Source organism: Leptonychotes weddellii, chromosome 13 (assembly GCF_054177405.1).
Source record: "Leptonychotes weddellii isolate Sample4059 chromosome 13, ASM5417740v2, whole genome shotgun sequence".
Classification (NCBI taxonomy): domain Eukaryota; kingdom Metazoa; phylum Chordata; class Mammalia; order Carnivora; family Phocidae; genus Leptonychotes; species Leptonychotes weddellii.
This window is the reverse complement of record NC_138381.1, coordinates 12,626,622-12,652,141: the sequence shown is the minus strand read 5'-3', so window position 1 is coordinate 12,652,141 and position 25,520 is coordinate 12,626,622. Positions and strand designations below refer to the sequence as shown.

General features: G+C 43.4%; 1 protein-coding gene across 2 annotated transcripts in view; it reads left to right on the top strand.

Annotated features, from left to right (window-relative positions):
• The window catches only part of LOC145716730 (uncharacterized), a 70,081-nt gene that overhangs the window by 37,854 nt on the left and 6,707 nt on the right, over positions 1-25,520 (top strand). Inside the window, exon 5 of one of the 2 annotated variants that reach the window (XM_081801063.1) lies at positions 21,643-25,157. The exons of the other annotated variant lie outside the window; for it this stretch is intronic. Within the exon in view, the coding sequence (XP_081657189.1) occupies positions 21,643-21,649 (7 nt within the window). The 3' untranslated portion in view covers positions 21,650-25,157. Of the gene's footprint in view, positions 1-21,642; positions 25,158-25,520 lie in introns of those variants that run through there. 2 annotated transcript variants of the gene reach the window in all.

The following is a 25,520-nucleotide window of genomic DNA, read 5'->3' as shown; positions in this document are numbered from 1 at the left end:
GGGATCCAGTTCCGCCTCGGGCTCCCTGCTCAGTAGGGGAGTCTGCTTCTCTCTCCCTCTACTCCTCCCCCTGCTTGTGCTTTCTCTGGCACGCTCTCTCTCAAATAAATAAATAAAATCTTAAAAAAAAGAAATGCAACAGATTTCTGTATATTATTGTATCCTATGACTTTACTGAATTTGTGTATTTCTTGTAATAGTTTTTTGGTGGCATCTTTAGGGTTTTTATGTATAGTATCATGTCATCTGTACACTTCTGTCATCTTTAGGGTGAGACAGATTCAGAGGACAGTCTGAGATGAGGGCAGGGTGAGAGTCCAGTTCACTTAGGGCTGTGAGGAAAGGTGAAAATGACAGGGATTATTGGAGGGAGGGGCTCAGGAGCAGGTTAATAATTGTGGCATCTAGAACCTCAGGGGTTATTTTGCAGATGTGGCAACCACCTAATCTGTCTCCAGTAAGGAAAGGAGAGGAAATAGCCTTAGGTTGCAGCAAAGGGATTGCGTTCTAGAATGGGAGCAACAAGGGCTTGGCAGAGCGGTCTTCTCTTGATCGCCTGACAATTCAAATAGATGTTAGTCTGCCTGGGATGGTCAGCATTACCTTTCATAACAGTCTCAGGAAGAAATAATAAACCTGCCACGCTAAAACCATTTCACCAACTCCTCTTCCCAAAAGAGGGGAATTCTATTGTTATTTTTGTTGTTTGTTTGTTTGCTTTTTGGTCTGGAGAACCCAGCAATTACTGTATGTTTACCCTCACCCCAGGTTCCACTCAGATATCTGCAATACTGCAGAGCCCATTGATATGAATATTATAACTATTTATGTCTCCAGCTAAGAGTGCTACCCATCTGGGAGGGAGGCTTGCAATTTCCAGTTTTGGAGGAGGGCTATAGAGAGTATATTCGCTTTAACAATTATAACTAAATAAAACAAACGTTTCTAGAACTGTATGCTGTTTCTGAGATTTTGAAATTGGAATGAGAATCTCTAAATGTAAAGTACTGTACACATCATGCAGTGCATAATTCTTTTTGATAACATCCCCACAGGTCACTATGAATCCTCTGACCTGCCCTCCCCGCCAAGTGAGGTGAAGCCCTGGCCTTGCACACCAGCTCAGAGTTCCCACAAATGTGACATGGGCCACTGCTGGTGTTCGAGGCAATTTCAGGGACATAGAGATGACCCTATTTTTTTTACTTTAATAGTTACACATCTATTTTCTTATATGTGAGACCAAAATAATTGAAGGGCAGACATTTCGAGGAAAAATGAGGAGAGGCCGAGAAAAATATAACAAAGCAACACAACTGGGCGTGAAGCATTTGGCATTTGCAAACAGGAGGGAGAAGAGTATTGAAAAAGTGTGATGGGGGACCATGTTAAGGTATGGGAGAAATAAGATCAGATAGAAATTGTGGAGTCTGTCAAGGACGACTTTGAGAGCAGTGATAAATGGCATGTTAGAAATAATAAGACATGGGCTTTGGAGAAAATAAGATGGAATGCTGAGATTGAGATGCTGAACTCTTGACCATGGATGCAATGATGGCTATTTATTTATCTACTTCCTTCCTTCCTGGTCATCTCTGGGTGTCGTGGCGTCGCAATTAATTAAATGATCACTGGCGGTAGTCGTGCTTCTAGCAATAGCAGAATAGGTTGTTTTGTATGAAACTTATTTCTGAAAACAACTAGAGAAGCTGGACTAAATATAAAAACATTGTTTAAGGCATTGGGGAGCTACCAAGGTACTGAGAATTTGCCGTACCAATGTTCAGAGATTTTCTTGGACCATAGTGAAAGCAAGCGAAACATAAAAAACAGGAGTTGAGGAGAAAATCTCCGTATGTTTGGAAATTCAGCACTTATGATACCACTGAGTCAAAAAAGAAATCACAATGGAAACTAGAAAATATTTTGATTATGCCATAATTAAATTTCCCACATTTCAAAACTTGGGGGAAGCAGTGAAAGCCAAGTGTAGAGGTCTTTGTAGCTTTCATATGCCTACAGGAGAAAAATTTTTAGAGGCTAGAAAACCAATGACCTAAAAATCTATCTAAAGAATTTAGAAAAGCAATGAGAAAGTCAAATCTAACAGTAAAAAGAAGACAATAAATAAAAAAGCAGAAATTAGTAGGATAGGAAATAAACCTATAACTGATTAAATCAACAGTGCCAGAAGTTAGTGCTATAAATTTTCCTCCAAGTATAGTGTTAGCCTCTCTCCATATATTTTGATATGTTGTGTTTTTATTTTCATTCTGTTCAAAATATTTAAAAACATTTCTTGAGATTTCCTTATAGATATTGGACTACATTAAAATCAGGAATTTCTGTGTACTTAAAGGATACCATTAAAAGAGTAAAAAGCAAACCACAGAGGGTAAGGAGTTATTTATCACATATATAAGTGACAAAGGGCTTGGATCCAGAACATATAAAGAATTCCTACAAATCAGTTTTTTGATTTCAATCTTTTTCTAAAGACAACCCAATAGAAAAATAAGCAAAATACTAAAAAAAAAAAAAAAACCCAAAAACCCAGACACTTCATAAAAGAGACTATCTGAATGACCAATAAATATATAAGAAGCTGTTCAGCCTTGCTGGTCTTTAAAGATATGCAAACTAAAACCCCAGTAAGATACCTTTTTATACTCACAACAGTTAACTATCAATATTAAGTGTTGGAGAGGATGTGGGTCAACTAGAACTCTCATATGCTGCTGGTAGGAATGTAACTTAGTACCACTTTGGAAAACTGTTTTTGCAGAATCTAAAACTGGATGTTTTTATACCCTATAACTCAGCAATCCCGTTCTTAGGTATACAGCCAAGAGAAATGCAGAATGTAGATGAATGCACATGTCAGGTTGATTTGCTCTGTGGGGGGCTAATAATGACCACCCTAAATACCCACAACCTAATCTCTGGAAACTAAATATGTTACTTTACATGGCAAAAGGGACTGTGCAGATGTGATAAAGATGTTGAGATGGGAGATTATTCTGGATTATTTGGGTGCGCCCAGTGTAATCACAAAGATCCTTACAAGAAGGGCATAGGAGAGTCAAGGTCAAAGAGAAGAAGTAGGTTGGAAACAAGTGGCAGAGAGCAGAAAAGATGTTGTATTACTGGCTTTGAAGATGGAGAAAGGGACCATGAGCCAAAGAATATATGTCGTCTCTAGAAGCTGTAAAAGGTGGTTTGGATGCTTCCCTAAAGTAACACAGCCCTGTGGACCCAGTTTAGACTTCTAAACTCCGGAACTATAAGATGATAATTTTATTATTTTAAGCCACTAAATTTGTGGTAATTTGTTACAGTAGCAATAGGAAACTAACATATGTTCCAAACAGCAAAGGGCCAATGGATAAATGAATGGTGGTATATTCCTATAATGGAAGACTATACAGAAATTTAAATGATCAATTACAGCTTCATACAACAACATGATAAATTCTCACAAATGTGAGCTTGAGTAAAGAAGCCAGACATAAAAGAATACACACCCTATGATTCCATTTATATTTAAAGCTGGTGCCCTTATGGCCTACTTGGGTGTCCCACAGATAATGTTGAACTGTTGAAGTGAATTAAATTATATGGAGGCCCCAGTTGTGATAGCTCACTATCCTTCAGGAACTTGGCAGAGCTAGCCATGGGAATAAGATAATTTGAGCAAGTACTATTTGGAAATTTTTGTTTACATTAGGTTCTTGGCTTCTTTGACAAAACCTATATTCAGAGGCAGTCCTCCATAAAATTGAACAATAGGATAATAGGAGGAAAGGCATTCCCTTTGATTACCTTTCAGAGGTGAATAATGGGCTAGGAAAGCTCACTATTCTGCTTTCTTTCTAAATTGCCAAGCAGGAAGCAGGCTTGAGGGTGGAGTTGACACTTCCCCACATAATAGGGGGCCTCTCAAGAAAGAATTTAAGGGAGTTTTGGCTGTTTTACAAGACTGAAGTCCTAAGAATAATTCCTTAGGCTGCTGTAACAGAGGGCTTTGCAAATTCAGGGTCTTAGAGCAGATCCTCCCAGCAGTTAAAGCTGAGCCCTGCTCCAGACCACTGGTGGGTAGAGCCATGACTTACCTGGCCAGGAGCATCCTACGTGAGTCACCACAGCTGAGGGGAACAGGGTGATTAAGGATCTGCATGTTTGGTCCCAAACTATTTTGTACAAAAGCAAGTTTGGAGAATGAAAGTCACTGGGCAATCTGTACCTTCTTGTCTCTCATACACTAGAAGTGGCAGATGCTGATAAAACCCACACACTCAAGTAATATGGCGGTTGGCTTCCCACAAAGCAGTCTCATCTATTTAATACTGCCTATTGGCAGCTGGGATCGCACTTAAGTACTCTTCTCGGGGGGCCCCCTCTTCTGCTGCCCATGGATCTCTTCCAGGCCTGATTTATTCTGGATAGTCAAAGTTCCATCTTAGTGCAATGTTCTCTCAAGAGATGTCTGGAAGTTTCTCTTGGAAGCTTGTTCACTTTCTTCCCTATGTATGTAGTCATCTTGTGGAATATCACATTGTTCCACATTTTTACAGAAAGACTGTAGATTTACCTGTTGTACTTTAATATATATATATGTGTGTGTGTGTTTTGTACAATGCTGATCCTAGACCAAATTGTGGTGTGAGCTAAGATTTCTCTGGAGTTCCCCAACCTGTCTGAAGTCTCTCCTCCATATTTTGGGTCTTAAACTCTTGCCCAAACAAAATCCCTCTCAAGACAAAATCTGAAACCAAGTAATACCAACAGCTGTGGTTGCCAACAACTATCAGCTCAACGAGTTGCCTCGATCATTTTCTGAGAGATCAGGGGCTAAAAGCAAAGGAATCCTGCACCTCAGTGTTTTAGGGAATAGCACACAAGCGAGTTTATTGCTCAAAGAAGCTTTCCTGGTAGCCCTAGAAATCACATTAAATAAGCAAATGACAGTTTGTGATGTTCCCTGCATCCCCATTTTAATATCTCAGAATTGGCAATTAGGGATTTAAAACAATAATAACCGTTGATTCATTAGTTAATCCAATTCCAGGTCCCCCTCAGCCCTGAGTCTAGCAACAAGCAATTGACACACCACATTCCCTAAACATCAAGTCCTTCCTTATGAGAAAAAAGTCATATTTATAAGTGGAAATGATGGGTTTTTTTATTTAATCCTCCAAAGTGCCAACCACAGCAAGGTGAGCATTGCTAGCTTCCAAGGGTTGTTTGTTGGATGAACATCAAAACATTACCTACTAATGTGCTCTTAGTTATTGCTTTGATGACTGTCTCAACAGTGTGTTAACATACATCAGCTAGAATTTCATACATATCTACCTGATGGGAGAGAAAAATATTTCAAAAACCAGATTTTTTTTCACCATATTTCAGTAAGATTTCAAATTTCTCAGGAAGCCAAGAAAAGCTTATTTACTTGGACTGACCCAAAATGCAACACTTTTAATACTGACTTGATATGTTTATGACCAGTCTTCCAAAATCATGTTCAACTTTATTTTTAAATTGACCACTATCTCAGCAGTTTTTTCCAATTTCTTATTTTTAGCAATGTTATCTCTCTTTTTCTTGCTGTTTTGGAAATGTTCATGATAATTAATACTAATGAATATTTATCCTTGAACCCGAGTGCTTTATTTCTAGTTTTTAAAAGTCTCCACCTAGATTACTGATTTCACCTTCACACGTACCTATGAAATAGCAAGAGGGATAAAGAGCTGAATGTTTATCACAAAGAAGGTGGCATCATGCCTATACTGCTCTCCTGAGAGACCTAGCTGGAGGGCTAGGCATGGGGGGGAGGGGGTGGACACCGGGGTGAGAAGGGGACAGACAGGGAGGAATAATGAGGTAGAAGCACAATGTTGCTCTTTTCCCCCATGGAGTGATTTAAAAATTTCAGATTGTTCTTTGTCAGTTAAATACCCATATGCTTTTTAAGCCAAATCTGATTTTAAAAGAAAATATTTAGGAGATGAAACAATTGCAGCTCAAAGATTAGTGCTTTGTTGCATATCGAGTTTCCCTGGATTCTTGCCAATCTTGGAAAAATCCCATGGCTTTGAGTTTCTGTGCACTCTCAATATGCACCCCCCCTTTCTTTCACAAGCCTCCCTTCCCAGCGTTTCAGACCTGGGTCAATTAGAGATAGATACACATATGCCCAGAAATGCCAATCTTCGAGGAAAAAAAATCATAACCATACAATATTTTGGAAGTTGTCTAGGAACAGATGACACATTGCCATAGGTTTGCATAAATTGTGCCTGTATTTTGGCAGATCATAAGTGGATACAAACATAGCACTCTTCAGTTCATTTATGGGGTATGGTGCTCAGAAACTCCAAGAACACTGGCTTAATGGTCCATTTCCTGTGTTGATGTGGGGCATGGGGCGTCCTGACAATGTATTGTACAAATTTACCACATAAGCTGATCACATCCCTTAGGACAGCAATTTAGCTGTGGTATCAAGAACCATAAAAATGTTCATTCCTTCTCATACAATAATCCTGTTCACTGCGGGAAATTGATCCCAAGAAATGTTTCGCTGATTTTGAAATATTTTGCTTAAAGATGTTTTTTGCAGGGCGATCTACTAGGAAGGGTGGGTATGAAAAAAGGGACGTATCATGAATTATTCAATATTAGTAGAATAGCTATATAAATTACAGCATATTATCCAGTAGAATTTTATGTTTCAATTGGAAGTTGTAACTGTGTAACACCATAGGAGAAAGTTGGTAATATAATACTCATTGGCAACAACAGAATACAAAATTGCTCATGCTCTATGATTAAGAATATGTATATGTATATATGGATGCCTGGGTGGCTCAGTTGGTTAAGCATCTGCCTTTGGCTCAGGTCATGATCCCAGGGTCCTGGGATCGAGTCCCATGGCGGGCTCCCTGCTCTGCGGGGAGTCTGCTTCTCCCTCTACCTGCAGCTCCCCCTCCTTGTGTTCTCTCTCTCTCTCTCTGACAAATAAATAAATAAAATCTTAAAAAAAGAGAATATATATATATGTGTATGTGTATATACTCTCTTTTATATATATAAAAACATAAACAAACACACCAATATCTGAAGAACAGAGCCTGGAGCCTGGAAGGGAATATAGAAAATCAGAATAGATGTATTCAGATGCTAGAATTGAGGTGGGGATTTTTTTTCTCTCTGCTTTCATGTTATTTTAATGAAGGTTTTATAATATGCAAAAATAGCTAAAATGCAACATTGCGCACAACTATAAGGAGAGTCAAAATAAAAAGACAACAGATTGTCAGTGTCAGAATTTTTTGGCTTGAGTCAGTTTTGTGACATGATCAACTATAATGCTGCTTCAGCGCCATTTGTCATACCAGGTCCTCCAGCACGAGGGAGTAGAGGACATATTTAATTGTTTAGCCGATGTTGTTGGGTGTGGGGGAGGTACTTAGCAGCATTTCATGTAACGTGAAGATATGCCCATCATGCTTTTTCTCTCCAGACACATACTGTATGCTAACGACCTTCATGTTACCTTGGAATGGATGGCAGTACCATTGGACCCCTTTTAATCCTTTAATCATGAAGGCGTTCGGAGCATGTCACCCCAAAATACGCCACCCTGGCATGTTGATTATTTTGAATTAAAGGCAACTGAGAAATAACAGCTATAAGAAGAGCACCCTGGCCCTCCTTTTCTTCCTGAAAGTGGGAGATAAAGCTCCCCTGTGAAAGGTGCCCTCTCGGTACCAGGAGGGAGAAGACATTCTTATCGCCAGAGATGGGGACCCGGGGCCGAGAATCTGTACAAACCAACCTGGCTAAACTCACCCTTGTCTTCCTAGTTACTGCTCCACGGTTTACTACCCAGGCCGCCACCCCTTCGTCCCGTCATAGCTCCCTAAGTGTGTTACTGTTCTTTGTGGAAGATGATACATGAGCTGGAATTCTAAGCTGCCATTCTGAGTTTTCCTTTTGGTCTCTGTTGTATGCTGTGTGCTGTGCATGTCAGGAAACTGTTATCCTTTCGTTAAGAAGGAGTCCCAGCTAAAAAGCTAAAGGATGGGTAGAAGTCAAATTTTGCCTCTCCTACAACCCCAAACGAATCCTAGAGGAACTATTTCTTGGGAGAACTAACTACCAGATGAGAAGTGGCGTGTGAAGCCACGAAACAGACCCAGCACGGGCCACAATAATATCAGTGTGAATGACTGTGATGTGTGTGTTACGTTAAAGGGCGCAGTGATGTGCAGCAGACAAGAGCGAAGGGAGAGAGTATAAAGTGGGAAAGAACTTCAACAAAGGGAGAGGCAAAGAGCTTCCCAAGAGGAGGAAGCTCAAGCAGGATCCAAATGCTCATGAAGTTCAGGGCATGTCCCAGTCATGGACGTACAGGATTTTTGTCCCCTTGGTGCTCATGGTTCTTGGTCACGCTGCTTGGAAGAATGAAGAGGTCGACCAGACGAAGAGTGGTGGGCAGCAAAGCAAAGTTTATTGAGTAAGAGTATAAAGCACCCAGAGAGGGAGGGGGACCCGAGAGGGTTTCCCCTGGAGTTTCTAAGTTTAGCTTCTTTTTTTTTTTTTTAAAGATTTTATTTATTTATTTGACAGAGAGAGAGATAGCGAGAGCAGGGACACAAGCAGGGGGAGTGGGAGAGGAAGAAGCCGACTCCCCACAGAGCAGGGAGCCCCATTCGGGACTTGATCCCAGGACCCTAGGATCATGATCTGAGCCAAAGTCAGACACTTAACCCAATGAGCCACCCAGGTGCCCCAGTTTAGGGGTTTTTATGAGCTTTTGCAGAACTGTCTTAAGCAATCAGAGTGCGCTGAGCCATGCCAATCAGGGTTGGCTTTGGTCACGTATCCGTCTGCCTATTAGGTTAATGTCTCTGTGCTGATGGTCTTTTTTTGCTGACATCTGGGGCTTAGGTCTTAACTGCCCCTTGCCCGTGATATTGACAAATGCTTTGTGGTTAATCATCTTATTTGAGGACGTTTTGCAGAAGTCATTTCTGCAAAGGCTGCAAAGCGGCATGTCAGTGCTGTCCTGTCTAAGCTATGGCCCAGGGTGTTAGCGCTGTTTGATCTTAGCTGTCCTGACTCCATATTTTCTTGTTGGGGACCCTGGCCCTGACTACCTACCTGTCCAACTCACTCCCAACAGTGGCTGCTCCTGAAGGGTCAGATGACCAGATAAACTTCTTTGAAAAGAGGGGAGAGACATCATCTTGTTCCCCACTTGTGTTCAGCACAATCCGACATGGAGGGAGTATTTGGTAATTGATCTTGAGTCAATGAATGAAAACCCGTACTCAGGATGGACTGGCAGAGAGTGAAGCAGGGAATGCAAGGAAGAGTGCGAGGGCCTGAACCAGGGCAGTGGGGGTGGGAGTGAAGAGAAGAAAGGAATGTCAAGGGTATGCAGTAGTAGAATTGGCAAGAGAATGGGAGTGGTGGTGGGAAATGGCTTCTAGGTTGAAAACCTGGGAAAGTGGGAAATTAGAAGGTGGAGACGCAGCTGGTTGCAGTTAGAATCCCAGAAATGAGGCAGTGGGTATTTCCAGCCCTGCAACATGGGTCTCCTCAGATTCAGTCTCTTAACTCGTAACATAAAATTACAAAAGTGTAAGCACATTAAAATGTATTACAAGGTGCTATTATGGCCACATAGGACTGAGAGAAAATGAGAAGATAGGGGAAAAAAAAAAACTATCTCCAAGGTAAATGGTTAAAGTTGCTCAGGAAGAGGGATGAGGAGTCATTTTATGGAAACGAAGGGATCCAAGGAGTCCCCGAACATCCACAAATTGCACAGAGACGCCGTGTAAGGTTGCCACCTGGTAGAGCTGTGCTGTGCTTTTGTCCTCTTTGTCTGTTGTTAGGGGCTACCGATCCTGGAGAGAAGGCTAGCTCTGAAACAACTGATTAAGTAAATTTAATTAACTTGGAAAACATAAATGGGGCCTCCTGAGACTTCTTTCTGTTTGGCCAACTTTGAAGACACTGTCATGTGACTCTTTTGCCCTGCCTGAGACACTCGGATAGTTGTATGATTTCACTAAAGGTCTGTATCTCATCCTAAAATATATTCTCATAGGACTAGAGATTTCTTCCTCGGCCTTGGGGTTTTTCTTTAAAAAAAAAAAATTGGGGGGCACCTGGGTGGCTCAGTTGGTTAAGCGACTGCCTTCGGCTCAGGTCATGATCCTGGAGTCCCGGGATCGAGTCCCACATCGGGCTCCCTGCTCGGCGGGGAGCCTGCTTCTCCCTCTGACCCCCCTCCCTCTCATGCTCTCTGTCTCTCATTCTCTCTCTTGCAAATAAATAAAATCTTAAAAAAAAAAAAAAAAATTTTTTTTTGATTCAACTGTATTTAGCATGGTTGCAAAGGTAATCCTGCTTCACAGAATGAGAATCAGTCCATTTCTTGTTTCCAGATGGACTAGAACCCCATACTCCAATATTCTTTTCCGTATCCTCGAATTTGAATTTAAGTAGAGGCCGTCTGTTGAATAAGCAAGTCAGAGATGTCAGTTTCGAGCTAAACCAGTGGTTCTCAAAGTGTGGCCCTGGACTACCAGCAGCAGGCTCATCTGGGTATGTGTTAGAAATGCACCTTCTCAGGCCCCACCCCAAACCTGCATCAGGATCTGGGCAACCAGGGCTCAGCAATCTGCTTTAACAAGCTCTCAGGTGATTCTGATACAAGCTCAAGTTTGAGGACCACCGGGTTACAGAATAAATAACTGTATTAGTCAGGGTTTCCCAGAAAAACAGAACCAGTTGGCTATATACAGATATATATAACAAGGGATTAATTATGGAAATTGACTCAGGAGTTATGGAGACCAAGAAGTCCCAAGATCTGCCATCAGCAAGTTGAAGAATCAAGAGAGCTGTGGTATAATTCGGTCAGAATCCAAGGCCTGATAATCCAGAGGCTGATGGTGTAAATACCAATCTGAGTCCCCAAAGCCCAAGAACCACGAGCGCCAATGTCTGAAGGCAAGAGAAGATGAATGTCCCAGCTCAAGGAGAGAGAGTAAGTTTGCTCTTCCTCCATCTTTTGGTTTAGTTGGGGCCCTTGGTGGATTGACTGGATGATGCCCATGCACCATGTTGGGGAGAGCAATCTACTTTATTCAGTTCACCAATTCCAATGTTAATCTCTTCCAGAAATACCCTCACAGACACATCCAGAAAGAATGTTTTGCCAGCTGTCTGGCCATCCCTCAGCCCAGACAAGCTGACACATAAAATTAACGATCACAATAACTAAAACTAGTTTTCAGATTGAGCAGCTACAAACCGACACCTTTACTTTCTTTCACTCATTCGGTCACTGCTTCATTTTATGAATATTTTATGGGGTACACGCCATATGTCAAACGTCAGTGTAGGTGCTGGGATGATAAAGCTGTCAAGTTTCCTGTTCTCGGACAGAGTTGCAGATAACATACAGGATGTCTAGGTAAAATTTGAATTTCAGATAAGCAATGACAATAATGTTTTAGTATAAGTGTCTCCCAAATATTGCATGGGACACACACTAAAATTTGCGTGGAACTGGGTGCTCTGTATTTTTATTTGCTAAATCTGGCCACCTTACTCTTGTGACACTTCTATTCTAGTGGGGAATACAGACCCCCAAAAAAGTAAACTTATTTGATGAAACAATGCTTTTCAATGGTGATATGTACAATTAAGAAAATATAATGGAGTAACATGGTAGAGAGTGGCATTGGATAGACTGGTTAGAGAGACCCTCTCTGAGGAGGTGGGAGCCAACTACACGTAGATCTGAGGGAAGAATATCTCAGACAAAAGGAAAAATTTAGTGCGAATTCCCCAGGGTAAGAAAGATCTTAATATGTTCAAGGAATTGGCCAAAAGTCAGCATGGATGAGCATAGCAAGAGAGATGGAGAGATAAATAGGAGCTCAGTCATGCAGGCCTTGGCAGACAATAGTAGAGAGCAAAATTTATTCTCTCGTTGGAGAATTTTTAAACACAGAGGAGTCTCAAGCCTGGCTTTGTGTTTTCAGATGATCTCCTAGCATTGGCAAGGAGAATGGTTTGTAGAAGGGGCAAGAGTGGGAAGGAGGGAGGCAGGTCAGAAAGGGCTTGTTGAGGTCCAAAAAGGAGATGATCATAGCCGGGACATGGGGGTAGTAAAATAAGGGACAAATTCAGGATTTGTTTTGGAGAGGAGTTGACAGGACCTGCTAATGGATGGCATATGGTGGTTGGAGGGAAAGGGAAACAACATGGGTGAAGGTGCTTGTCACTGAGATGGAAAAAGACTGGGGGCGGGTGAGTTTTGGTCAGGGGAAATCGAGTCCCATTTTGGACAGGTTGCATTTAAGAAATCTATTAGATAAGTTAGGAATTCAAATGGATCATTTCAGGGCTAGAAATATAAATTTGGGATCGATCAGCATATACATGGTATTTAAACTGTGGAACTGATTAATATTACCTAGGGGAGTGACTGCAGATGAAGAGAAAAGGGTGAAACAAGGCACTCCCACAGGTAGATTTGGAGCTTCCATTAGGGGACAATGAGGAAGTCCCAGGAGGAAGTATTTTTTTTTTTTCCAGGAGGAAGTATTTTTATTCAACATCAGCTTTGTCACAAAAACTGTGTGTGTGTGTGTGTGTGTGTGTAATATTGTAGTTCTGTGTATATGTACTTGTAAATTATGTCAACTACCCCTCTGTTGAATTGAAGACTATCATAGCTTGATTAGATGCCATTACAAATTATGCGTATCGTGAACAATTTTGAATATATTTTTGCTCCGTTTGGCTTCTTTTTTTTTTAAATAGTGGTTAAAAGAAAGCCCAAAACTCATAACATGAAATCTGTTTTCTTAACAAATTTAAGTGTGCAGTATTGTTAACTATATGAACAATTGTTCTACAGCAGATGGCTAGAACCTTGCATTGCATGGTTGAAACTGCACATCCGTTGCATAACAACTCATTCCCCCCATTCTGCCCCAACCCCTAGTAACCACCATTGTATTCAGTGCTTCTGTGAGTCTGATTACTTTAGATACCTCACGCAAGTGGAATCATGCTGTGTTTGTCCTTCTGTGACTGGCTAATTCCACTTAGCACAATGTCCTCAAAGTTCATCCATGTTGCCACATATGGCGGGATTTCCTTCTTTTTATAGGGCTGAATAGTATTCCATTGGAAGTATATACCGCATTTTGTTTATCCATTCATCTGTTGATGGACATTTGACTTTCCACTTCTTGACTATTATGAATAGTGCTTCACTGAACATGGGGATGCAAATATCTCTTTGAGATTCTGTTTTTAATTCTTTTGGATAAATAAATACCCAGAAATGGGATTGCTGGATCTTATGGTGGTTCTATTTTTAATTTTTTGAGGAACCTCCATACTATGTCCATAGTGGCTGCACCACTTGGCATTTCCACCAACAGTACGCAAGGCTTCTAGTTCCTCTACCTCCTTGCTAACTTTGGTTATTTTATTTGTTTTATAATGGTCATTCTAACAGGTATGAGATGATAGCTCGTGGTGGTTTTGATTTGCATTTCTCTGATGATTAGTGATGTTGAGCATGTTTTCATATACCTGTTGGCCATTTATATGTCTTCTATAGAGAAATGTCTATTCAAGTCCTTTGCCCATTTTTACTTTATTTTTTAAAAAGATTTTATTTATTTATTTGAGAGAGAGAGAGTGAGCAGGAGGAAGAGTGAGAGAGAACCTGAAGCAGACTCTGCGCTAAGCATGGAGCCTGACACGGGGCTTAATCCCACCACCGTGGGATCATGACCTGAGCTGAAACCAAGAGTTGGACACTTACCCGACTGAGCCACCCAGGCACCCCCCTTTGCCCCTTTTTAATTGGGTTATTTTTTTGCCATTGAGTTGTAGGAGTTCCTTATATATATATATATATATTTTTAGTTGAGAAGTAGGTGTAATTTTATTTAGCATTTTATGCTTTTTGACGACCTAGTATGGATCAGGTATTCCTTATATATTTTAGATATTAAACCCTTATATATGGTTTGCAAATATTTCCTCCCATCCTGCAGGTTGCCTTTTTACTCTGTGGATTGTTTCCATTGCTACACAGAAGCTTTTTAGTTTACTCTCATCCCACTTGTCTATTTTAACTTTTGTTGCCTGTTCCTTTGATGTCATAGCCAAGAAATCATTGCCAAGACCATTTGGTTTCTTAATATTAAGGGTAAGTGTATTCTTTTTCCCCTAGTGTTGTGCTCCTCCAAAACTTGTGTTTACGTTTTCCCTGCAAAACCAAATCATTTTATTTCTTATTTTTATTTTCTTAATGATGACCTTTTTGACTGAATTTACAAGAGAATTAGCAATAACATCAGATATTTCACCTTTAAGAGAATAAACCTCCCAAAACTTTACATGGATTCCACCAATTGTATGAAACAACAACACATAAGCACCATTTTGGGGCTGAACTGTTTTTCTTTTTGAAACATCTGATGCCACCATATCAAACCACTATCGTTAACCCTTTGCAAAGTTCTGCTGCACCAGTGGAGCCAACACAGTGATTGCCTCATATCTCACATCAGCAAGAAAATTTGAAATAAAAAAGAGCAAAATCAGGAGAACAGTTAGCTGATAAAACAAAAACTCATGCCTCACCGGGTGATGTCTAAGTGACAGTTGTGCACGGCAAATTGTTGTCTGTGGGAATAACTACTTCACTGCTTAAAATAAACCCTAACTTGAAAGAGATGCTGGGGCGCCTGGGTGGCTCAGTTGGTTAAGCGACTGCCTTCGGCTCAGGTCATGATCCTGGAGTCCCGGGATCGAGTCCTGCATCGAGTCCCGCATCGGGTTCCCTGCTCGGCGGGGAGTCTGCTTCTCCCTCTGACCCTCCCCCCTCTCATGCTCTCTCTCTATCTCATTCTCTCTCTCAAATAAATAAATAAAATCTTTAAAAAAAAATTAAAAAAAAAAAAAAGAAAGAGATGCTGATATTTCTTTCGCAGTGTTTTCTGGGTTTCACATGATCAGCGATAGAACAACAGCTCTCAGGGCCGATGGTAAATATCAACAAACACTTTGACAAAGCTGTTTTGTTTTATTTTGTTTTTTTTTTTTTAAGATTTATTTATTTATTTTGGAGAGAGAGAGTAAAAGAGAGAGAGCACGTGGGCAGGAGGGGCAGAAGGAGAGGGAGAGAGAATCCCAAGTGTGATGCGGGGCTCGATCTCACAACCCTGAGATCATGACCTGAGCAGAAACCAATAGTCAGATGCTTAACAACTAAGCCACCCAGGTGCCCCTTGACCAAGCCGTTTAAAGGGCCCACTTCTAGTGTTGCTACTGAGACCAGTGCTTCTTATTTTGGTCTCCATGGCATTACCTGCTTGTTCTCTCTGAAAATTTTTAGGATTTTTTTTTTTTTTAAACCTCTCATGTCTTCATTTTACAGCATTATAGCTTGTTGTGTGTGTGTGTGTATGTGTGTGTGTGTTCTAGGTGCTCAGTGGGCCTTTAAATCTATGAAGTCATGTCTTAAATTCTAGAGAAAATGCTTATTTCTGTAGTTAATATTGCTAATTGCTACCAGTACATCGTTTCTTCTTTCTTACTAACGGAATATCTGCACACAGGACGGCAATGTGCGTAACTGGAGTTTCCCAGCCACCCTCATTAGTAGATGTAGTCATGTGACACATTTCTGTCCAAGGAGATGTAAGTTGTTGTCACAGTTGACATGAGTGCTTTAGGCCCTCTCCTGCTAGTCACACCGTTGCAAGGCCTGAAATGAGAAGCGGGTGAGCAGAAGCCAACCGACTCCCCCAGGGCCACCTCACTGCACGCTCCAGGGAGCACCACTCACACTGTAGTCGATGGAATGATGGTGCCCTTGAGTCTGCAAAGCAGTGACCCTACAGAGAAAGCAGGGTAGCATGCACCGCCGGGAGGGGTGGGGAGCTGGGGGGCGTGGTCTGTCAAATATGGCTGCTGGGAGCCTTACCTTTCTCAGTAAGGCTTTGTGTTCTTGCCCTCTGCTCGGCTGCCCATCCCCTGGATCAGAACATCTCTGGTCCACCTACTCAGGTAATAGCAAATGTATCATCCGCCGGATGGTAAAGGAGCAGTGGCCCCGGGCCGTGTGGGGCCAAGAAGAAGATCTGGGTCCTGCTCCTCCTTATACAGACTGATGAGTGACCCCTCTTGTTTTGAGCCCCATCCTGACCCCTGGATTCAGAGATGTCTGGTGCTTCCAGATCCTCAGCCTTTTGAGGATTTGTGGTGGATTCAGTTTCTGTTTGTTGGCTTCTCTGGGTGTAGACACTTAGCAGAATGGAGAAGACGAAAACTGACTTAGATGCCCTTTGTCCAGCCACTTTACATCTTCCAAAAATGTGTTGAAATTTTTTTGCATTTCCTCTCCCATTCAGTTCCTCCTATTTTATTCCTTTGTGGCTATCTTAGTGGGTTTGGAGAGGGGGTAGAGAGAAAGGCATGCGTTCAATTTGCAGAGTTAACTGGGAGCTGATGGCCTCAGCTGAGAAGGCACACCTAGGTGCATCTATGCTAAGAAATCCCAGGCTTTTCATCCACACCCGTAGCCATACGGATTTTTAAAAGAATAACAAGTTACGAAGAAAAACATTAATCTACTTCACCGTTTTATCTAGACATGCCTACATTGAAATAAATAAGTACCTAAAATAGTTACCAAGTTTCCTCTTGAATGACCAATAAGGCAGCTGCATATGGTTGCAAGAGTGAGAACTATTCACTCTGCTCAGCACTATCAGACTCCCAGCCCATTGTCTTTCCAGGCCATTGTCTTCCCGTTAAACCTCACTCCTTCTCACTGATGCCGCAGGCCTCTGGGAAAGATCAGATGACGAGGATGGTGGCTGACACCTCCAGGGTGCTTAGTAGGTGTCCGGCACTCCTCACACTTCCATCTTCACAAACAGCATTGCCTCCAGTTACCCTGTATTCTTAACCCCCACAGGTTAAGAAGGCCCAGAGCAGTTAAGCATCTTGCGCGAGTTTCCATAGTTCAAACAGAATGAATGGTTCAGAGGCAGGATTTGAACCAAGCAAATGCCACTCTGGAGTCTTTGCTGGCATGGCTGTGTAGAGATGAACATACTGAATGTACGCAATCCCCTATAACTTCAAAAACAATGTCACATTCTCTCCTCTGATCCTCACAGTCCCATCGTACAGGTGAGAAAACAGCTTCTGACTGCAGACAGTAAGAGCCAGGTAACTTATTCTTTCACCCAGAGACACACTGATGTGCTGTGGGGTTTTATGTGCTTTATAGCGCTTCATAGCCCGAAGCTCAGCTATGTCACTGGTTCATCTTGATGATTACGAGCCTTCCTTTACACACAATTCCAAGAAGACGCACTGTAAAGGTAACATAAATATTAGAGAGCAAGTTATAAATCGTTGACTTAAACCTCAGAAAGCATTTTCCCGTAGAAACAACGTGAGTCATGGTGAGTAGGTGCGTAGGCTAACCCACAAATGCCAGAATGCGTCTTACTGTTACCTCGGTAACCACAGCACTCCAGGGCCTGGGGTGGACAGAAGGCCCCCACCGGGAAGAGGGGGCTCTGGAGGCAGAGTGGCATGCTCCTCCCCGGAGGGATGAGGTGTAGGGGTGAAGAGGTATCTGGGAGGGGCTCATGCCCAGGCCAGTTGTGAGCTGAGTGTTTGCAAAGTGGGAACGGCTGGGCATACTTTATACCTAGGGTTCCACCCAAACCCACGCCATTTAAGTACAAGGGAGGAAAATTTGCCATTTAATCAAACAGATTTCCTGGCACGACCACACTGCCCGTCTAAGGGACGTGGGAACCTGAGCTGCTAATGCTTAAAGAACCAAGGGTGGGGCGCCTGGGTGGCTCAGTTGGTTGGGCGACTGCCTTCGGCTCAGGTCATGATCCTGGAGTCGCGGAATCGAGTCCCGCATCGGGCTCCCTGCTCGGCAGGGAGTCTGCTTCTCCCTCTGACCCTCCCCCCTCTCATGCTCTCTCTCTCATTCTCTCTCTCAAATAAATAAATAAAATCTTTAAAAAAAAAAAAAAGAACCAAGGGTGGACAGAGACCAGCTGAGGGCCATTTGTAAGACACTATGTCCAAGTGAGCCCGATTTCCCGAGAGAATTCTGCTTTCTGTCTAGTTGTTGGGCCCTTGGTTTTACTATTAACCTACAGACCTTGTATGTTTAGAGGCCCTTTTTGTACCATGGTGAGAGGAGAAGACTTATATTCTGAGCTAATATAATCAGTCATTTTTAATGAAGCCTTCTGACTTTTACCAGATTCCCAATTAGGGATCTCTGGGCAATAAAGCACTTGCCAGCTTGACCCAGAATAAGAGCTAGGCACTATTATGCTTAAATTGATTAATTATAACCATAATAATCATTCATTCACTCAATTATTCATCTATTTCCTTCACTCATTCTAAAATTTATGTGAGGTGACCCAGTGTAATGATGATGACGATCTGAGTCCATGAATTCATTGGATCGCCTGCAACTGCAGAAGAGTAAACATTTCTCTGCAGAGGGCTGGTTTTTCCTGTTGCCAGTGATCGGAGATTGTTTGCTTTTATTTTGTGTTTTTTCCTGGAAGAAATTAACCAGGTCTTACAACCCAACGTGACACCTGGCCACAAAGTATCCCTGCCATTTATTATCAGAGAGGATCTGATAAGAGAGCAGCCATGTTAAATTCTAGAAGATTTGTGATGACTTGACCTGAAGCTAGGCCAGGGACCGAGGATCCACACAACCTTCAGGGCCCTGTAGCTGGAATGTCAGGAGACTCTAGTACCCTCTAATGTCTTTGGATAAGCAAAATCCACGTGAGGGATTTTTCTTATTTTGAGCTCAAGCAAACCACAGAAAAACAGTTGCGTTTGAATCATCTGCTCCTTGTCAGGAGCCGGTCAAATCGAGGGCTCCACGGCCCCTCCCTCCAAGATCAGGACGCTCAGTGATGAGTCATTATTCTGGTCCAGGCCATCCTTCCATCCTCAATGACCACAACCACTGGTGACGGTTGGTTGGCTGCCCAAAGAGAGACAAATTCTCTTTTTATTACTTTTTGAGAAAATTGAGGCCATTATCAAAGATTGTTTCCCTCTTCTTACCCTTCCGACTATGCAATACTCTACAGCTAAGATCCATTCTGGTTTCCTTTTTTTGGTTCAACGTCAACTTTCCCACCTATGTTTTGACCCTCTATTCTTTTTGGCACCTGTAAGACTTTTTTAAATTGAGGTGACCATTCCTACCATACAGTTCCAAACAATTTCCATCACCCCAAAGTAAAACCCTGCACCCATTAAAAAGTCACTCCCGATTTCCATGTCCTCTTAGCCCTGGGCAACCACCAATCTGCTTTCTGGCTTCATGGATTTACCTCTTCCGGATATGTCATATAATTGAAATCATATTATAAGTGACCCTTTGTGTCTGGCTTCTTTCATTTGGCATCATGTGCTTGAGGTTTTGAGGTAGCATGTATCATTACTTCATTTCTTACGGCTGACTAATATTCCATTACATGTATGTTTGTTTATCCATTTATCCACTGAGGGACATTGTGTTGCTTCTACCTCTTCGCTATTACTAACAGCGCTGCTGTGAACGGTCAGGTACAGTAAGTACTTGTTTTAAATTTTGGGGGGTATATACCTAGGAGTAGAATTGCTTTGTCCTATGATAATTCTATGTTTAACTTCTTGAGGAACCACCAAGATGTGGTTCCTCCTCAGCCTCCTCCTTCCCAGACTTTTGGGTCTGTCTGCTGCTTGTCTAGTCCTGCACCCCTTGCCCCAGGCATCTACAAGCATTCTCCCTTTTTCCATGCTCTTGCCTTTTCCGCGATGCCAATCACCCACCTTTCAGATTTTGCTCCATCATTTCATTTCTCTAATTTTCCTCAATATTACCCCTCTTCTCTGGCATCTTGCCTTGGATGAAAAATGACTCTAGTCTCACCATCGAAAAAGAAAAGCATCTCTGTTCAATTTCTCTTCTCTAAAGAGTTGTCTGCATTCTCTCTCTCCCCTTCAACTTCCTGTCACCTCTCAAACTCCTGCACTCTAGTTTCTATGAGAGCCCTGTTCCCTAAAGACCACGTATGACTTCCCAGTTGCTCTGAGCAGTGAGTGTCTGTCAATCCTCTTCTTGCGTCATTCTGTCCAACAACCATTCCTTGTTAACTTATCCCTCCTTCCTTGGCATTTACTCCCCCTGACTTCTGGGACACTTCCTGGTTTGTGATTCCTGACATTTAGGATTCCTCTTCTCATAGGCATGACTCCCCCATTCAGTCCTTAGACTCCAGTGTCCCCCAAGGCTTGATCCTCCACCCACAGTCCTTGCTACACTCTCTCTAGGTGACCTCATCCACACTCATTGTTTCAACATCATTTATGCACGGATAACTCCCAAATCTTTTTCTCTAGCGCTTTTATTCCCCCCCTAAGAAGAGGACTCAGCTCTCCTATTGCCTACTAGCTGGATAGATGAATATGCATCTCACATGTACCAAAGCAGAACCTCAACTATGTCTTCCTCCTACATTCTTGATCACAGAGTGATCACATCACTTGTCACTAGGTCAGAAACCTGAGTGTCATTCGAAACTCCTTCCTGTCCCTCACCACCGCCACCCAGACAATCACCCAGTATTTCTCAAGGTGGTCCACTTTTCTCCATCCTCATTACCAATGTCCCAATCCAGGCAGGCATCATTCCCTCTTGGACCACTCTGCCAGCATCCTCACCAGTCTCTCTTCCTCAATCTTATCATCCCCTAATTCTTTTCCTCAACTGCCAAAGAGATCCTTCTTACATGCAGATGTAATCACACCCTTCCTGCTTTCTATTCTTCAGTGGCTGCCTATCTCCCAGGGCTCCTTCACTGATCTGCACACGCCTCATCTCTGGCACCTCCTGCCTCTGACATCGTTAGAACAACTCTGGACTGCATTCACCATCCCTTTTCTTGCCTCCATGCCTCCCCTCTTTTTCCTGCTCTGTAACTCCTGCTCACATTGTCCTTGAGGGCTTCCTTGGCCCCATCCTCAGGTCCCTGCTCTGAACTCCTGCAACATCTCTGGCCCTTTGCTGTGGTTGCGTCCTTACACCTTTCTGTAGTGATCTGTTTCCATGTCTTTCTTTTTTATGGGGTTGGAAGCTCCTTGTATACCCATCACCTGGCTCCATTCCTGCTACATTGTTTTGATCCTCAGAATGAATGAATAACATACAGATTATCCCCCCTTTCTGTGGGAAAGGACCAGCAAAAGAGAAATTAGAGGCAATAACTGGAGACAATATGAGAAATGTTTCAAATAGAAAACATCGCACTATTGGCTAATCTGATTTTTTTGAGTCGTGGCATTTAAAATATGTTTAAGAGTAGCATTTGAACTCTAGGAATTCTAAATTGGGAAGAATTATCAGAGGTCATCGGTCTCAACCTCCAGTTTCTAAAGTACATAGTTAAAAAGAGGGAAAAAATGGTCATTTTAAAAAATGCCTTTTAAAAATAGCTTCCTGTATCTTCAACCCCTTAGACGATGAGCCTTTCAATATCTGGACCAGCTGAACGGAAACTGTTGAACTCCAGTTCTGCCATGGAAGCTCGGGGGACAGGACTGGAGAAGTAACTGGCTGTGGAGAGGACATGGCGTTGCGTGGTGACTCTCGGCAGCACCTGCCATGGGCTTGTCCCTTCTACCCGATGTTCCACGTAGCCCTGAGCAAGGAACCTTACTTTTCCAGGTACTGATGCTCTCTCTGTCACAGAGAGAGCATCAGGTGTACTTGCCTTCCTCACTCTTGCTGTGTAACTGGTTAATAATGATTTTTAAATGTTAGAGGCTGAGGAAATCTTCCTGATTTTGTTCACTTAGGTCTATTTGCAGAGGGCAGGGGTGCTTGGCAAGTACTATGAAATATCTAACAGACTGGAAGGGCTTTTACGTTATACGGAGATAAAACTCATTTGTGACTGTTTAAAGCAGACAGTAAAGAAGGAGAAGGAGATGAGAGGCAAAGAAATCATTTTACTTCCTAGTCTGGTGAGAAGGAAGAGTGATGTCGAATTGCCCAGGAACGATGAAGGAAGAACAAGAAAATGGTGACAGGTAGAAGTGCTTGTCCAGCTGCTGGGAAAGCACCCCATCCTTTCTGCCTGAAAGTTGCTGATGGCAGAACCAGGATCTGGACCACAGGGCAGAGCCATCATGAGAAGAAGCAGAAGGAATAATGAGCCAAGACCGGCAGCTGGTTGCAAAGTCACGTCCATGCCTGGGTAGAGTTAGCAGAGGAAAGAAAGCTGCCAGCCTTGGAGTTGGGGGGATGGAATTAGAATAGCCTGAAGGGTGGATGTATAAGAAAAGATCCCCCTAAAGAACTGGGAATGATTAAGGTCAATCTAAGGCAGTTTTTCTTAAGGTGGGGGCACTGCGGGCATCTAATGAGTAGAGGTGGGGATACTGCTCCCTCGTACAATGCCCCGGGCAAAGAATTAGCCAGTCCAAAGGTCAGCTGCACTAAGATTGAGAAACCCTGATCTAAGGGAATTTTCCAGCCTGATAAACAACCCTGGGGAGAAGGACTGGATTTACCAAGGGCCGAATTACAGGTCCCCTCCCTAATCTGACCAAGTAGTGGAACTTGTTTGTGTCAGATGACAAGACCCTGCATTCCGAGACCTCACGTTGGTGGCTAGAAATCGGCTGCCGTGGCGGTATTTACACCGCGGAAATTGGCAACTACTACAAAGCAGGGCCTGTGTCTCCCACACTCCACACCCTGGAGAGCTGATTTTTAAATAGGTGCCATCACACGGCTGCTTCTCAGCTAGGAGGAATGAGATGAATTCTCTTTTTCCCTCTCTCTCTGCTCTTAAAGGGCGCTACCTTTAAACACACAAGTGAAAGTGACTAGGTCCTTAATCCTGCCTCCAGCCCGAGGTTCTCAAACTGTAGTATCTATCAGTATCACCTGGAGGGCTTGTTGAACCATAGATCGCTGGGCCGCACCTGCAGGGTTGCTGATCCAGTAGGTCTGTGGGGCCCAACAAAGCATTTCTCCTAAGTGCCCCAGGGGATGTTGGGGCTGCTTGTCTGGAGACTACGTTTTGAAGACCACTGTTCATGCTGCCTCTGGGAATGGCCCTGGTGACTCACAGGAGTTTGTCTTCAGGAAGCAGTTCAGTGGGCTTTGAGATGATGCTTCCACATCTCTCAAATACTCACTTGAATAGGCAAGATGGGAACCATTCCCTTGTTCAGGCTGCTTATATTCTAGTGTTACTTCTCTGGCCTTGGGTCCTATGAAGATAGACCACAGGATGACTGTGCATGGCAGTGAAGGAAATGATCTCAGATGCGGAATGCTTAGTCACAGGGTGAGATTTCAAGCTTCGGATAGGGTCTCCCTCTGCATGGTGCCGAGTGCTCTAGGAACATGGGAACTTTTTAACAAGAAAAAATGTCTTTAAAAAGTATGGAAATGAATGTTCTACAGCGAAATAATTGGGGGGAAAAGAAAGTCAAAAATTTTATGAAGACCATAAATAGATGAGTTTTGCAAGTGCTGATGGGAAGTAGTATGGCTTCTGGTGTCACGGGAGTTCCGGTGCCACACGGCCCAGATAGGCCCCAGAATGCAGGCATGCTGTATTCGTGCTCCAAACCCACTTCCAAGCAGGACTCTGCCCTTCCTTCCGCTCCGCTGAGAGAAGATGCCCACCTGAGGCAGGAGTGAGCAATGTACGTTCTATGGGCTGTGAGAGGGTTTAGTTGCATACCACTCGGCATTTCATCCCCCACCTCCCCGTTAGTCATCTGCTCTTCCCCTCATCATTCTCCCCGACTGCAGCCAAGTGGAAACCATGGACGCTCTTTCCTGTGCCATGCTAGGCACTTTAGCTCTGTCTCAGCTCCCTCAAGGTTAGCCAGCAGCTGGTCCCAGCTCACAGAAGACTCGGGAAAGCACATTCCCAAAGCAAGCCACTTGCAGAGGGATTGTATCATAAGGGTCCTGGAAGGAACAGATGGAACTTTCCAATGGGGTAATCTGAGGAGAATTTAATTGAGGGACCATTTACAAAGGCATAGGCAGAGTTTCAGGAAAACAACTCCAGGGTAGGAAGAGTGAACTGCCTTGCTACCCAATGGCAGGCGGAATTCTAGGATGACCTCCAATGAGTCACAGCCTTGTCAAATCTGCCTTTGAATGTGGGCAGACCCTGTGAATTGCTCGTAGCCAAAGGAATACAGCAGATGTGATGGATGTCACTCCGGTGATTAAGTCGCTGTGCAAGACTCCTACATCATGGTAGACCAGAGGAGAGAGCCCCCCACTGGCCCTGAGGACGTGACCTGCCCTGTTGTCAAAGGGTCATGTGGGAGGGAGGTATGGGTGACCTCTAAGAGCTGAAAGCAGCCCTCTGCTGACAGCCAGCAAGAAAGCAGGAACCTCAGTCCAACAACTGCAAGAAATTGAATTCCACCAATAAGAAAACCCTACCTTCTAGAAAAGAGTGCCGCCAGGCCCACACCTAAGTTGTTGCCTTTTGAGACCCTGGGCAGAGCACCCAGCTAAGCCATGCCCAGACTCCTGACTCCTAGGAACTCTGCCTTATAGCCTGCACGTTTGTGAACCCCCTCCCCAAATTCGTATGGTGAAATCCTCACCCGATGTGACAGTATTAGGAGGTGGGGCCTTCCCAAGGTGATTGGGTCATGATGGTGGAGTGCTCATGAATGGGATTAGGGCCCTCATAAGAGACACCCGGAGAGCTCCCTTGCCCTCTTCCTGCCACGTGAGGGCACCAAGAGAAGGCAGCTCTCCGCAGCTGGAAGAGGATCCTCACCTGACCGTGCCAACACTCGGATCTCAGACTTCCCAGCCTCCGGAATGGTGAGAAGGAAAGTTCTGTTGTTTGTAAGTGCCCACTCTGCGGCGCCTTGTTAGGGCAGCCCAACTGGACGAAGACAATATGAGATAGTAAGTGTGTGTTCTTTTAAGCCCCTGAGTTTGTGGTAATTTGTTAAGCAGCAAGACATGGGTACTATATACTCTTAAGAACCCTGAGGCAAGGGCAAGGAGCAGTTCCCAGAACCCAGAGAGAGGGCAGACTGATGAGAGCTGAGGCCTTTGGGAGGCACAACCACCCAGCAGTGGCCAGAGAGGGAGGGAGCAGGAGAACGAGGGCCCCGACCTCACACGTACCTGTCCTTTCTGCATCCCTTGCTCCCTCCCCAGTGTTCCAATTAGTGAACCCTGCCAGAGGTCAGCAAGGTGGGGGCCAATTAATTTGGTCTCATGGGTCAGCTTGCAGCATGGAGCAGAGTGGAGGAAGGTGGACAGCAGATTTGGAGGAGTTAATGGAATATACATTCTAACACCAGGGGATCCTCATGCCCACTATGGGAAAAAT